This window comes from Myotis nattereri (assembly GCF_964212035.1).
Source record: "Myotis nattereri genome assembly, chromosome: 17".
NCBI classification, from domain to species: Eukaryota; Metazoa; Chordata; class Mammalia; order Chiroptera; family Vespertilionidae; genus Myotis; species Myotis nattereri.
The window spans coordinates 18,283,943-18,299,928 of NC_138092.1; the positions used below are offsets into that span (position 1 = coordinate 18,283,943).

General features: G+C 35.9%; 1 protein-coding gene across 1 annotated transcript in view; it reads right to left on the bottom strand.

The window, feature by feature from the left end:
- Window positions 1–2,621: 2,621 nt before the first annotated feature.
- Window positions 2,622–15,986, bottom strand: part of NUDCD1 (NudC domain containing 1) — a 54,471-nt gene continuing 41,106 nt past the window's right edge. The window contains exons 9-10 of the mRNA XM_081111622.1: window positions 5,422–5,581; window positions 2,622–3,216 (exon numbers count right to left, since the gene is read on the bottom strand). Coding sequence (XP_080967748.1) covers window positions 2,924–3,216; window positions 5,422–5,581 — 453 coding nt within the window. The 3' untranslated portion in view covers window positions 2,622–2,923. The remainder of the gene's footprint in view (window positions 3,217–5,421; window positions 5,582–15,986) is intronic.

Here is a 15,986-nt window from a genome sequence, read left to right on the forward strand (position 1 = left end):
GCTTTAAAAAACTCAGTTGTAGAAGAGTAAATTTAAATGGCTTAAAATGTAATCGTTTATAGTAGATTTGAAGTGTGGGCATATGAAAAAGGTCAGAGTGAGAAAAGAGTTTTAGGATTTAAAAAAATCCCATAAATATTTTATCCCCTCCTCCCTGACACCAAAGAAGTTACTTTATAAATTTATTTTCATAGGTATATTTTAAGATAATATATTTTCATAGATCTACACATATTTTTGAGAGGAGCAAAACTATTTTGAAGTGGATAAAAATTTCCCTCTTTAAGAAGCATCTGTAATTTATTTATTAAATCCCTATTTACTCCTACTATCAATAAAACATATTTAATTAACTTTATCCTTAAACTCATATAATAAAAACCCAAAGTAAAGTCTCAATGTGAAGGGTATAGTGTCACATCAAAGTAACTTCCAACATGGAATCGGGCCTCTTTTGACCCACTGGCTTAGGCAAAAAGAACTTAATGACTCTTACCCGCAAGTCAAGAACAGATCTAGACTGAAGCACTTCCAGGTAGGACTAGATGATGTAATCAAGGTCATGTTCTCTCTCACAGCCTCTTAGCTCCATCCCTGTTGGTTCCATATTTTGGAGGTCCTCACCTTACTGTAAGTCTTTGTCTCAGAAATGACAGCAAATGCTCATTGTGAATCACTGGTTCTAAATGGTCAAGAGCCCATCTATGAACCAGTCTCCATGACCAGGGAAATGCAAAGTACTGATGGGCTTAACTTGACATGATAGTGCCAAGGATGGAGCCAGCAACATACAAATATATGGTCTTGAAAGAAATCATGGTATAGCTGCTAAAAAAAGAGAGGATTAGATGCTTATTTCCAAAATATAGAAAATGTATCCTAAAATGCTATTTCAAAACAAGAAAAACATGTGTTTGCACCAATAGAATGGATCAAATTCAAAAAAAAAATTTTAAGATCATTATCAAGGAGTCATTAACATAAAATGAACTACGTTTAAAGTGTACTATTTAGTAAAGCTTGACTTATGATTACACTCCTGAAACTATCACCACAATTAAGATAATGAACATATCCTTTACCCCAAAATGCTTCCTTTGACCCCCCCACTTTCATGCAACCACTGATGTTACTATCAGTATAAAGTTGTTGGTACTTTCTAGAATTTCATATGAATTGAATCATACAGTATGTGCTTTGGTCTTTCACTCAGCATAATTATTTTGTCATTCATCCATGTTGGTGGTTTCAATACTTTATTACTTTTTACTGTCAGGAAACAGTCCATTGTACGGATATATCACAACATATTTGTCCATTCACCCTCTGCTGATGCTCGCTCTCAGGCGAGGCTATTACAAATAATGCTGCTATATATGAACAAGTACTTTCATTTCTCTTGGGCAAGAGACTGGAAAAGTGGAATGGCTGGCACATATGGTAGATGTCTGTTTAACATTTCAGAAAACTATCAAACTGCTTTCCAAAGTGGCTCAATGTTACATTCCCATGAGCAATGTATGAGCATTCCAATTGCCCCATATCCTTCTCAACACTTGGCATGAACCATCTTAACACACTGCGTACCGCATAGAAATCTCTAAGACATACGCCAGGGACTGCACATTATTTAAATCATCATAATGCACTTTAGGTGTTGTTTTTCAATAATTATAACATTTTCATTTACAAATACAATTAAACAATTAAAGTTCCTGGTACTTTTTTAACGTATGGTACTGCGTAAAACATTTTCCTCTATGAAGAGGGACCAAACAAAATTTACATAAGTATCTAGATTTGCTCCTTTTTCCATGGGCGTGAAAAACGAGAACACTCGTGAGCGGTCCTTAACAGATGGCGCGAGAAACACGAGAAAACTCCTGAGCGGTACGAAATGTGTTAAACATGAGGCATTTCAGTAGCTATGTGGTAGTATCTCATTGTGCTTTCATTTTGCAACTTCCTAATAACTAATGATGTTGAGCAACTTTTCATGTGCTTACTTACCATTCATGTATCTTATCTGAGATGATGTTTCTTTAATAATTTGGCCCATTAAAAAAGTATTCATTTGATTATTTTCTTACTAAGTTTTGAGGATTCTTTATATATTGTGGTTATTAATCCCTTATCAGATACGCACTTGCAAGTTTCTTCTAGTCTGTGGCTTGTCTTTCATTCTCCTAAACTGTCTTTCCAAGAACATAATTTCTTTTGATGAAGTTCAGTTTTTCAATTTTCTCATTCATGGATCTCACTTTTGGTCTCATGCAGGAAACCTTTGTGTGGCCCAGGGTTACAAAGATTTGCTTTTGTTATCTTTCAGAAGTTTCAGGCTTTACATTTAGATCTATGACCCATCTCGAGTTAATCTGGGGATAAGACTGTTTGTTTCCTATGGTTGTTCTAACAAATTACCACAAATTTAGTGGCTTAAAACACACTTAAGGTCTCTCAGCAAACTTTAAGAATATTAGATCTGCTTAGACGTCTGTTATATTTCCCCTTCTACCTCAGCTATTCAGTTCATTTAATTATTTACAAGCATCAACATTTTAACTATTATCCTGTACATTCTATAGGTACAGAATGTAGAAATGATGTCAATGAACAAAGAGTACATGATAAATATTTTTATTTTTAAACAATGAACTGTACATGTTTTCATATAAAAGATTCTAGCCTCTGCTTTTAAAAAATAATTACACTGCTAATGGTATCTACTTTTTTTACAGAAGCCAATTTTCTCTAAATTTTCAGCTTTTATAGAATCATAATCTCTTGAATATAATTCCAATATCCTTTAAAAAATAAAAATTCATACAAGATCGTTTTCTTTAACAGGTTACAGCATGACTGCCCAGACTTCCAGCTACCACTGACCCCTCCTCCCCGCAGAGGAGCCAACCTGTTGGAGTAACTAGTTCTCCGTTTTCACCTTTATTAAAAAGAGGTTTCTGGGAGTCAGAACAAACAATCTCTCATTTGTTGCTTGAAAGCCTACTATAGGATCATTGGTTTCCAGGCTTGCTACTTGCTGCTTAGCAACCTGCCCTACTTGCCTGCCTTCCTTTCTGTTGTAAAGTACAGTGGACATGGGAGTGGGCTGACGATAGATGAACACTCGACGCAGGCACTCACAAAGGGCTGCATAGGAGTAATTTGGAGCACAGGCAAAAAATTTTTTGTCTCTCTTTGATGCTTGGACATAGCCTGCCAACAAATGAGACAGAAGAAAAACTATATATTAAACAGAAGGAGAAAAGCTGTGATTCATTATTAATTAAAAAGCCTAAATTAAAGATATATCATAAATACTCAACAATGAACTATTAATGATTAGCCACAATCAATCTCTCCCACCTGGTGCAAAAATACAGCTTTAATACCTAACGGACAAAATAGACAGGGTTTCAACTTTTCAAGAAAGGAACTACATAGCACCATATGACTTCCATGAATAATTAAAACACTAAACAGCTAAAATTTTAAATGATAAAAACATACCAAAATATCTTTAAATGCCAATTAGATAATTGAGTTCATCAATCACAAATGGGTCATGACACAATCTTTTTCTTTTTTCTTAACAACCAATAAATAGGCTACCGTTGTAAAGGTATTTCAGGGGTGTGTTCATAACACAGGCCTCATTCCTGAAGGTACTAATATGCACAATATGTTCTCTCTATTTCTGTGCTAGTATTTTTTATTTTTTTTTTTTATTTTTATTTTTTTTTTTTAATATATTTTATTGACCCTTTACAGAGAGGAAGGGAGAGAGATAGAGAGTTTGAAACATCGATGAGAGAGAAACATCGATCAGCTGCCTCCTGCACATCCCCCAATGGGGATATGCCCGCAACCCAGGCACACGCCCCTGACCGGAATCGAACCCGGGACCCTTCAGTCCGCAGGCCGACGCTCTATCCACTGAGCCAAACCGGTTTCGGCTGTGCTAGTATTTTTACATACCAACACTACAACAGAATTTTGTTGTAATTCAGCTCCCAGAAGTAGATCCTTGAGACCACTTCAAACTTGAAAGAACATTCAAGTATCTAATTTATAAAACTTCATTAGGACTTCCTTTAATTAAACTTTGAAAAAAAACAGTATTAATCTTTTTAACAATTAACTTTACAGATTAAAAAAGCTTATATATAAATTAGGATTTTCAGCTGTAACATGAGATAAAAAATGTAACACTAAAGTGAATTAAGTTCATCAAACAATGAATGAGCAAAGGAACCACTGAGCACAGGCAGATGAACACTGTTTTTTTCTTATTATCTACATCCTGTGATAAGGAAAAACAGGATGTAGGTTCCTATTTGAGTAGCTTAGAATTAGTTCTCTGGGCTAACCCTGACAAAATTAATAATGTATATAATATCTCTAATGTTGATTTACCTTAAACTCAAGCATAACACATTTCTTCTATACTAGGGAATCTGGGGATTACAAATGGAGGATCTGAGCTTATGAAAATTATGGTAAGCGTTTCCTCTGACTAAAAAAGAGGATAGGAAATGAAAAAATAGGAATTATAGTGGAAAGGCTAGAAATATGCAGCTAAATTACTTAAACTTTATTTCAGGTCATAAAAATCCATTTGAAGTCTGAATTAACCAGTTTAACAGCTATATTATTACCTCGAAGGATAGCTAACAAATTTCCCCAATAGGAGATTTGCACATATAACAATCAAAATGCATAATTTTACTTCCTGTTGCCAGTTTAAAATAACCTTTCAATAAAGCAGTTATTGTGGTTAATTCATGTAAAAAATGTCTCCCACACAATACTAATGTATTTTGATATAAAATCAATTCTTGCATAAGTCTACAATTATGTACTAATAGTTAAAAATTTTTTCCAGCCCTAGTTTTAAAAAAAACTGGTATTTTCCCCTTTATCTTATAGAATACATTTTATTTCTGTTTATCACCATTTTCCCTAAATGTTTTCATTTAGAATGGCTCTCTTTGCATTTTGTCCCATGACAAAAAAGATGTCTCCTAATGTGCATTCTATGTTTTTGAAGATTACTCTGAGGAAACGTGAATACAAGATCCATGTAAGCCTCGTTTATTTAAACGAGGCATGCAGCCCGCCAGCCACGAGTTTGACATGCTTGAGTAGGGTATTGTCAAACTCCTTGTTCATATGCTAATACCGTATAGCTTAATTGGAATAAACAAATGATTGATTGCAATATTTCAAGTGTTTAGTTAACCACTTTGATTTCTATTCTGCATTGATCTTCTGTACAAGCATAAAACAGCTTAGTCCTACTGTTCCAAAAGCACTGACATTCATCAACTAGAGTACAAGCAACCAAATTATAGCAGAAATCAATCCCAATGTAATTAGGACAGCTCAAGTTTTTTAAAGGAAAAAGAGCATGCTGTGTACCTAAAGCATTGAAAGTGGCGATGTGCTCCCACATCTCGTCTTGTTTGCTGGAGTGTGGCTGCCAGAGCAGGGCATCCACGTCATGGCGCAAACAGAAGCAGGGCATTTCCTTAGGATCCACTATGACAGAGAAGAGGTACTGGTTGCTTCCAAGATTCACCTAAAATAAAAAGTGACAAAAATAATATTTTACTCAACAAATTATTAAAAATAATGATGACAAAAGCACTTTATGTCAGCAACTATTCTAAACTTTTTATATACCTGACCTGGTAAACTCTTCATAATGCCCTGGGAGAAATGGGGTATTGCTACCTCCATTTTAAAGCTGAGGAAAGTGCTGTAACTGGGCACTTAAGTAACTTGCCCAAGAACAGCCTGGTAATAAGTCCTGGAGCTGAGATTTGAACCCAGCATCTATGTTTTTTGTTTTGTTTTGTTTTTTACTTATTTTAGGGAGAGAAAGGAAAAGGTATAGGAACATTGATGAGAGAAAACATTGATGCCCCATACTAACGATCAAGCCCACAACCTGGGCAAGTGCCCTGACCAGGAATCGAACCAGTGACCTCTTGGTTCGTGGGTCGACGATCAACTACTGACCCATACCAGCCAGGCCAGAGTCTTAACCACTACACTAAAGTACCTCTTAACTCTTAATAACTAGTTTAAAACATGATATAAAATACCAATTTATAAGCAGAATACTTTCTTAAACCACAGTATACAAATACAGAGTTTACAAATGCTAATTTGTAATCATTACCAAGAACAATGATAGCTACAAGGATTCACGAGCACATCCTATATATCAGACATGTTATAAATATTAATCTCAAGAATCCACGAGGCTGTTATTATCTTCATTTAATATATGAAAGAACATACTCGGAGAGCTGGAATAACTTGTTCTAGGCTACAAAGAATAATCATAATGCTGAGATTCAAATTCAGATCTTTCTGTTCACAAATTATTTACTTTGGTGTACTGTCCTAATATATAAAAAGCCAGGGGCCATCACGACCGAAACAACTGGACAGACGACTGAACAGCAGGCTGCGTGGGGTGAAAAGGCCGGCGGGGGGGGGGGGGTAGCTGGGGGGGGACCAGGCCGACGGTGGGCGGGGGGGCAGTTAGGGGCCAGCAGGCAGAGGTGGTTAGAGGTGATCAGGCTGGCAGGGGGAGCAGTTAGGGGTGGTCAGGCAGGCCAGCAGTTAGGAACCAGCGGTCCCGGGTTGTGAGAAGGATGTCCGACTGCCAGTTTAAGCCCAATCCCCTGATGGATTCCTACTTATTCTCCAAGATTCAGTTCAACCATGAAACCAAGAGCTGCTTAAACCCTGAGAACCCCCAACATTATGGATATTATTCCTGACAAATTACTTATCATACTGTATAAATTATTAATATACATGTATAACACCTGTGGTAGGCTAAATAATGTCCCCCCAACATGCCCACATTTTAATCCCCTAGAACCTGTGAATATGTTACTTTACATGGCAAAGGGGACTTTGTAGATATGAAGTTAATGATCTTGAACTGGAAAGATAATCTTGGATTATATGGGAGGGCCCAATGTACTAATAAGGATTCCTATGAGAGGGAAGTGGGGGTGTGGGGGTGAGGGGAGTCACAGACACAGAAGGCGATATGACAGCAGAAGCAGAAGAGTTACAGACAGATTGGAAGATGCTACACTGCTGGCTTTGAAATTGGAAGCTTAGGCCACCAGCTAAGGAATGCAAGTAACCTTTAGAAGTTGGGAAGGGCAAGAAAATGGATTCTCCCCTTTGAGCCTCCAGAAGGAATGCAGTCCCAAAGACCAATTTTAGAGACTTCTGACCCCCAGAACTTAAGAGAATAAATTGGCATTTTTGTTACAGCATAACTTATTACAGCAGCAATAAGAAACAAATACACCACCTATTTCATAAGACTATCTTAAGAACCAGAATTTTGTCTTCTTGTCTCCATATTCTAGATAAATATTTTTTGAATATTTTATGTAGAAAGTTATTTAAAAATACTTCCAGCAAAGCTAATCTAACCTTAGAGTTAGGAATATTTTATTCTATCTTACAGTTAGAATAATTGGCTAAGGATTTTTGCAAAGCAAAAAATCTTACGTTACTAGAGAAATACACACTGGAAGGTGATTAGGATCAGTAGCTTCCACACTCAACTAAGTGCATAGTTCTCTGTGCCTTTTAGCTCTCGCCTCAGAAAATCTTACTTTTTCAGTAAGTTTTCCAATGCTTAAACAAAAATGTCCAAACTGACTTAAATGGCATTTTTGAAAGCTCAAAAGTGACCACAACTTACCTTTCCAATATTGGCTCCTATTACTCCTCGAAACTTAACACTTAGCAAAACTGGATCACAATCTACAAAACTGCACCCCCAACTTTCCCACTTCTTTACCTGCTGTGCCTTTTCTGCTTGTTCCACATCCTCCACCCATTATATACTTTATGCCATACTCTAATGGCATTTTCTCTTCTAAGCAGTTTTCTCCAATGTTAATAAAAAGAAATAATGTATTCTAATAGTTCATTTATACCTCTCTTATAGAATTTATCTTCCGTTCCCCTTACAGGTCTTTGAGAGTGAGGACCATGACTTTGGGTACAATACTTAGCCTAAGCATGTCAAACTCGTGGCAGTTTGACATGCTTGACTTAGCCTCATTTTATTCTCCGGTAAATACAATGGTAATAATAGTACTTATTTCACAGTTACTTTGCTGAGTAAACAATATATTTCAAGCACTTGAACAGTGCCTAGCACTTAGATAGACCTTAATAAATGCAAATGTTCATTATTACCATTCTAGACATCCTCTGTCCATTCTGCCTTGAATATTACTGGCATTCCAAATGAAACAAATAAGATGAGCACTAGTGGGAAAAACATACCAATTTGTTGTGATCTTCATGTAGCTCATACAGCACTTAGAAAATGTGAGAATAGCTATAAAAAACAATAACATACCCTTACTCTATCCTAATCCCAGTATATTTAATTTACACACAAATTTCTAAACTCTTACATTACTTCAAAAACAGTCAGTCTGCGGACTAGAGGGTCCCGGGTTCAATTCCAGTTGGTGCACATGCCTGGGTTGCGGGCTCGATCCCCAGTAGGGGGTGTGCAGGAGGCAGCCAATCAATTATTCTCTCTCATCATTGATGTTTTGATCTCTCCCTCTCCCTTCCTCTCGAAAATCAATAAAAATTAAAAACAAAAACAAGAAATATGAATTTCATTATTTTGCTTGTTATTGTCAAATTCTATTTTTTTCAGTAGTTTCAACTGTATACCCATCACTTTCAATTTTATACTTTTCCTATAATGCATATCTTTCAGTAAATAGTTTGTGGATCTGCCCCTCAAAAAGTGAACAAGTTATTCTTCAAACAAGATTTGGATGCTTTTAATATATTCAAAGACAAGTTTCTGGAAGTTTACAAAACAAATTATAATAAACTAGTTTGATGGTAATAAATTACTGTGAGACAAAACATTCCCTTTAAATGAGCTAGATGATTTGCAATTCTTTTTTCTTTCTTTATGTAGTAAGAGACTGTGTGGTGTTTATTTTACCAAGTTCTAGCCTTCCTATTCTTCATTTTAAAACCAAGCATCCCACAGCTAATTAAAAACACCATGCCACTGCAAGATGTTTGCTACTGCTTAGATTGGTCAGCAGCCACAATAGAAAAATAAACTTATAATTCCATTCAAAGGTTGCAAGCTAAGAGCAGATAAAAGAATTGTGTGTAAATACTGCTTTTAAGATAACACCTAAAAAGCGGTTTCATTTTTCTCATGGTAGCAATGGAGTCTCTTGATAATTATTTACTTTTTCTTGAACTAGCTAGGATTTTCAGCATGATGCTGAGGGGTAATAGGAAAACACCCTTGCCTATTACAAATCTTAGGGGAAGCATTTGGTCTTTTACCAGGAAGTATGAAGTTAATAACTCTAGGTTTTTTGAGGAGGCAGTTAACCTTCAATTCCTGGTTTGCTGAGCACTTTTATTATCATAAATGAATGCTAAATTTTGTCAAATTATCTAGTAGGATGGTCAATATCATTCTTTAGTCTTTTGATATGCTGTATTATGTGAATGTTGGAAATGAACCAATCCTAAATCCTAGGATCCATTCTACTTGGTCATGATGTATTATCCTTTTTACTTACTTCATCAGACTTACAAATGTTTTACTGAGGACTTCTGTGTCTATATCCATGAGGGACAGTGGTTTCTTTTCTGTTTTTCCCCGTTTTCTTTTCTTGTGATGTCTTTGTCACTATGGTAATGCTGGCCTCATAAAATAAGTGGGAGGTGTTCCTTTCTCTTTATGTTCGGGAACAGTCCATAGAGAATTGGTATTGTTTCTTCATTTGGTAGCACGTACCAGTGAAGCCACCTAGGTCTGGAGGCTTCTTTGTCAGAAGGTTAGCAATAAATTCAATCTCATAACAAATATGGAACTATTAAGGTTACCCATTTCTTCTTGAGCGAACTATGGTAATGCTTGTCTTCCAAGGAATTTGTGTTTTCACTTAAATTGTCAAATCTATAAAAAATAGCTGTTCTTAATATTGCATTAGCGTCTTTTAGACCCATACTGATATGCCTGTTTGTATTCCTCATATTGGTAATTTGTGTCTTCTTTTTTTCCTTGATTATTCTGGCTAGAGACTTATAAATCTTGACGTTTTTGAAGGACCAGCTTTTGGTTTAATTGGTTTTCTTACTTCTGGTTTTCAATTTCATGGATTTCTGCTTTTTACAGTTTCTTTCCTCTGCTTGCTATATATTTGGTTTGCTATTTTCCCAGTTAAAGGTGGAAGCTTAAATTGTTAAATTGAAACAGGTTTTTCTTTTCTACATAACATATGCTATAAATTTCCCTCCAAGCATTGCTGTAGCTACATCCCACAATGCTCCAGGTTTCATTTTCGTTCAATCAAAATACTTCCTAACTTCCCTTGTTAGTTCCTCTATGACTCATGGATTATTCAGAAATGTGCTGTTTAATTTCCAAATACTTTCTATGTTTTTCTGTTATGAATTTCTAATTTAATTCTGTTATGTTCAGAGAACATTCTGTTTATTTTATTCTTTTAAATGTGTTGAGGTTACTTTATGGCCCAGAATATGTTCTAATTTGGTGAATGTTCCACCTCCCTTCTGGGATCCACTTAGGTGTATGTTAGACTATTTGGCATTGCTTCACAGCTCTTAGATGCTCTCATTGTTTTTGTTCTTAATTTCCACCCCCTCTACTTTGCTTTTGGTCCTACTAATTTTTACTAACCTATCCTCAAGGTAACTAATTTCTTTTCTGCAGATGTATTGAGTATACTAGTGATTTTGTTGAAAACAGTCTCTTCTTTTGTTCCTGTGTTTTTAATTCTAACATTTTCATTAGACTCTTACAGGTTTTCTCTGCTAAAATTCTGCATTTATTCATGTATATTATCCCATTAACATATTAACCAGTTATTTTTTTGTCTGATAGTTTCAAAATATGGGTCATCTGAGTCTGGTTACATTATTTACCTTGTTTCTTGACAGCTTCAGTTTTGTTGTTGCTATAGTTACCTTCAGTGCATCACTAGCTTGAAATCCCTCTAGTGCAGTGGTTCTCAACCTTCCTAATGCCGCAACCCTTTAATACAGGTTTCTCATGTTGTAGTGACCCCCAATTTCATTGTTACAAATTGAACATAATTAAAGCATAGTGATTAATCACAAAAACAATATGTAATTATATGTGTTTTTTGATAGTCTTAGGCGACCCCTGTGAAAAGGTCATTCGACCCCCAAAGGGGTCGCGACCCACAGGTTGAGAACTGCTGCTCTAGTGTTATCTTGTGCTCTGGTGAGGACTTGCTAGAAGATTTTCCTCACCTATACTATTCTACCCCCAGCTTTAGCCCTTCACTCTGCATCTGTAGCTCAAGGAGTCGGCGCTCCTGCTCCTTCCCTAGCAGTATACTGCTGTTGCCTACCACTTGGTCCTTCTGAGTGTGATGGGATGGTGGGTGTAGGAAAAGGGCTCTCTACTAGGCTCAGCCTCAGTCTTGGACCTTGTGTTCTTGGGTATCAGGGTTTGGGCCTTTGAAGTGTTACCCTCCTCTAGTGGCAGGAAACTTCTAGCAGTCTGGGCCTACGATGGGTTCCTGGCTTTCCCCCCATAGAGATGGTGTATTTTTGTTTTTAATTTTGTGTATGTGTTTTAATTTCTATTTATTGATTTGAGACAGAGGAAGGGAGAGAGAAACATCAATTTTTGTTGTTCCACTTACTTACACATTCATTGGTTGATTCTTATATGTGCCCTGACTGGAAATTGAACTCACAACCTTGGTATATTAGGTTGACGCTTTAACCAACTGAGCTGTCAGGCCCAGGCTAGAGAGGGTACTTTAAAAATTATTTCCCTCAGCTGCACTGGGTCTTCTTTTGAGCCCCTGGTGGGCTACAATTTAGTGTTCTTCACTCAGCAGAATAAGGTTTTTGTTACTTAGGGAAAATAGTGCAGGCAGGACCTCACACTTTCCCCATAGAATTAGTAACTTATCTCCTCCTACCCCACACCACCAAAACAGCTTTTCTCTTGCCTCCTCCCCTGTTTGCAAGCTCTCTTGTTAGGCCCTGGTCAAGGTCCACGGAGAGGATATGTGAATCCCAAAGGGTCTATACCAGCCGTGGGCAAACTACGGCCCACGGGCCGGATCCAGCCCGTTTGAAATGAATAAAACTGAAAAAAAAAAAAAAAAAAAAAAGACCGTACCCTTTTATGTAATGATGTTTACTTTGAATTTATATTAGTTCACACAAACACTCCATCCATGCTTTTGTTCCAGCCCTCCGGTCCAGTTTAAGAACCCATTGTGGCCCTCGAGTCAAAAAGTTTGCCCTCCCCTGGTCTATACTTTCTTGCTAGCCCACAGTAGGCCTTTAGCAATTTGTTAGTTGACTTCTTATATGGCAGTTCTTTCTTCTTCCTATGCTCAAATGGGCCTGTTCTCCTATCCCATATCTCCTTGGTGGCACCTGTTTTTCCTTAGATTTCAAGCTACTTTGTTGACCTGTAACTTCAAGTACTCAGATGAATTTTTAAAAAGTAATGATTCTACAGATTATCCAGTCTTTTATTGTTACACTGAGAGTGATGTCTTTCTAGCTTTCTACCTCCTAGACAGAATGTCACACTGATGATATTCATCCACTAAAGAAATATTACTTTCTCTTTATAATGCTCTACATGTTAGGCAAATAATACATTTTAGTAAGATTCCATGTAATAAAAAGGCTTTAAATGTAGTTTTAGCAATTAAAAGAATTAATTTACATTAGACAATTTACTTATTCAGAAAACTCATTCTTTGTTAATGCCAAATGTAAATGTCTTACTGCCTTAGGAAAAAACCTCTTCAATCCATAACCCATTAGCTAATAAAATATAACTCTACATTTCTTCTGTTCTCATGGTTATTACAGAAAAGGTTATATTTACTTTTGAAGTACCAATGAAGACTACAATAGAATAAAACATTCTCTAGAGAAAAACCGGAAACATGAATTTCAAATAGTAAATTGATTATCTTTTTCTTTTCTTTGTAGAACATTTAGCAATTTAATAAGACTTCTAAAGATTAAATATCAAAGTGAAGACATTTGAACAACCCTTAATCACTGCTATTAACAAATTAAATTAAAAGGTAGTATTAAGAGAAAGGTTTTATCTATTCAGAAACAAAGTATTTGTTAGGCCAGATAGAGAAATAAATGACATGAAATAAATTTAATTCCAAATTCCTATTCTGAACAGAAAATTGCTAAAATTTACTCTCTTCTTATTGTGCATGAAAAATTGAGTTGATCTGTACCTACTACTCTGTAAGCAAAAACACTCCCTGTGTTTCTCCTTTACTTTCACAACATTATCACAATATTACCACACTCAAAACACTCTGACATCCGCTGTGTGGGTTTTCCACGTATCAAGCTATTCTTTGACACCAGCTGGATGTCCTACAATTCTGTTCTGAAAGAATCTAGCTGGGTCTCAGCAATGGTAGTAAAATCAACTTAGATCAGAAGAAATTTTTCTATTTCATTAGAAATAGTATGGTCCTGGCCAGGTGGTTCAGTTGGTTAAAGCTTCATCCTGTACACCAAAAGGTTACGGGTTCTATTCCCGGTTGTGCATGTACGGGAGGCAACTGATTGATGTTTCTTTCTCACATTGACGTCTCTTTCTCTCTCCCTTCTTCTCTCTCTAAAATTAATGAAAATATATCCTTGGGCGAGGATTAAAAGAAAAATAGTATGGAATGGAGTATTAGAGCCTGTCTTATACAATAAGGATAGTACTGTTTTGTGAAATTTTTGTTTCAAATTTGTGTGTGTTTATTGTGTTTCAGTGTAAAATGTATACAGTGAGCCACAGAAAATTTGAAAGGGGCTTGAAGGCTATGGTAAAGATCCTAGACATTATTCTAAATATGACAGAAAGCCACTAGAGAAAGCAAAGGAATAGAGAAATGACAGAATCTACTAAAACCCTTAAAACAGGTGTGGGGAACATCCAGCCCATGGTCCATATAATAAGGCCCGAGAAATCATTTGGTCTGGCCCTGCCAAAGCATTAGGGATGAGGTAATTAAATGATCAAATACAGTAGGCTAATTTTTAAGTTGATAATTCTGTATGGCCCGTGAATGTTATAAATATCCAATGGCCCTTAGCAGAAAAAAAGGTTCTCCTCCCCTGCTTTAAAAGGATTACTTTAACTTCACACAAACTATTTATTCATTCAAAGGAGAAGATAAATACTGGGTGACTGGATGTTCCAAATTAAAGGAGAGTAAAGAAATATCACAACTAAATGTAATATGTGACATGGGAATGAATCCCAAATCAGGGGAAAAATTGTTAAAAGTACATTATTTGATCAATTGGTAAAATTTGAAAATGGACTCATGACATTAATGTATTGTATCAAAGTTAAATTTCCTGAATTAATATTTAAAAATGGGAGTAAAGAGACATGGCATGTGCAAATCATTCCTAAAATGTTTCAGCAAAAAGAAGAGGTGGGAAAGCAGAGAAAAAAATAAATGTGGCAAAACGTTAACATTTGCTAAAATCTAAATGAAGGATAGTGTTATAGGCTGAGCTGTATCCCCTCACAATTCACATGCTGAAGTCCTAACCCCTAGTCACAGAATGCGACAGTATTAGGGGATAGAAGTTAACACGAGGTCAAAGGGTGGGTCCAAATCCAGTATCGCTGATGTCCTCCTAAAGGAGATTAGGATTAGGACACAAACACATGCAGAGGGAAGACCACATAAAAACAAAGGAGAAGCCACCTATAGTCAGAGAGAGTGGCTTCAGAAGAAACTAACACCGACCTCAGACTTCTAGCCTCCAGAACTGTGAGAAAACAAATTTCTGTTAAGGCAGCCCTAGCAGGGGAATTATTATATAGCTTAATTTCTAATATGGTCAAATTTGATAGATAAAATTTGATAGATAATCCAAATAAACAGATTAAGTACCCAAAGGCACTTAAGAATGTAAATAGGTCCTGAGACCAAAAAGCTTGAGAACCACTGGTTTAGATACTTTCTAAAAGTATTTTCTTCCTTTATAACTTTTGATCCTATCTTTAATCTTTTTGAAAAAGTTAGTGTATCAATTATGTACTAATTAGTATAGTCTTTTCTACTAGCTTTCAAAATGACACTAATCTAAAAGAATTATTTCCTATTTGTAACACCTCTGTTTCCTGTATAACTCACTGTAATTTAAATTTTTAAAATAGCCTATCACATTCTGACTGCTCAAGTCTACAATCTGATCACTATAGGCCAGTGTTGTCCAACAGAAATAAAATGCAAGCCACATACATAAATTTTAAGTTTTCTACTGGCCACATTAAAAAGTAAAAAGAAACAGAATAAATTAACTAAATAAAATTATTAATATGCTATTCTTTTTTCGTGCTACTTCAAAATCTGGTTGTGTATTTTAAATTTACAAGACATCTCAGGTCAGAAAAGCCACATTTCAAGTGCTCAACAGCTACGCTGTGGCCAGTGGCTAATACTTTACAAAACATATCGAACACAGCTCTGCTATAGACAGAGGCAAAAGTACTTCATCTTCAAATGCACTTGAATTCTGATTCAAATTTTACACCCGTGACCATATCTTATTACTTTTCTTCTTCAGTTCTGATATTTAATATTTCTATTTTGTGCTGCTGCATATATTTATGGGAACACTTTACTTTCCAAATGCTAACCCTGATTTACATTTCTTTCAGGAAATTTTATATTTTGAGAAATCTGTCATTTACAATATAGAGTTTTGACCTTTTCTTACAGTATTTTTTCCTAAAACTATAAGGACATATATTGACCTTTCCACATACAGATCATTTTGAATTATCCAAAGTCAAGACAAATGAAATCAAGAAAACAGAACTTGAAGCAAACATTGCAGAAAGAAGTGCAACTGTCAATAAAGTA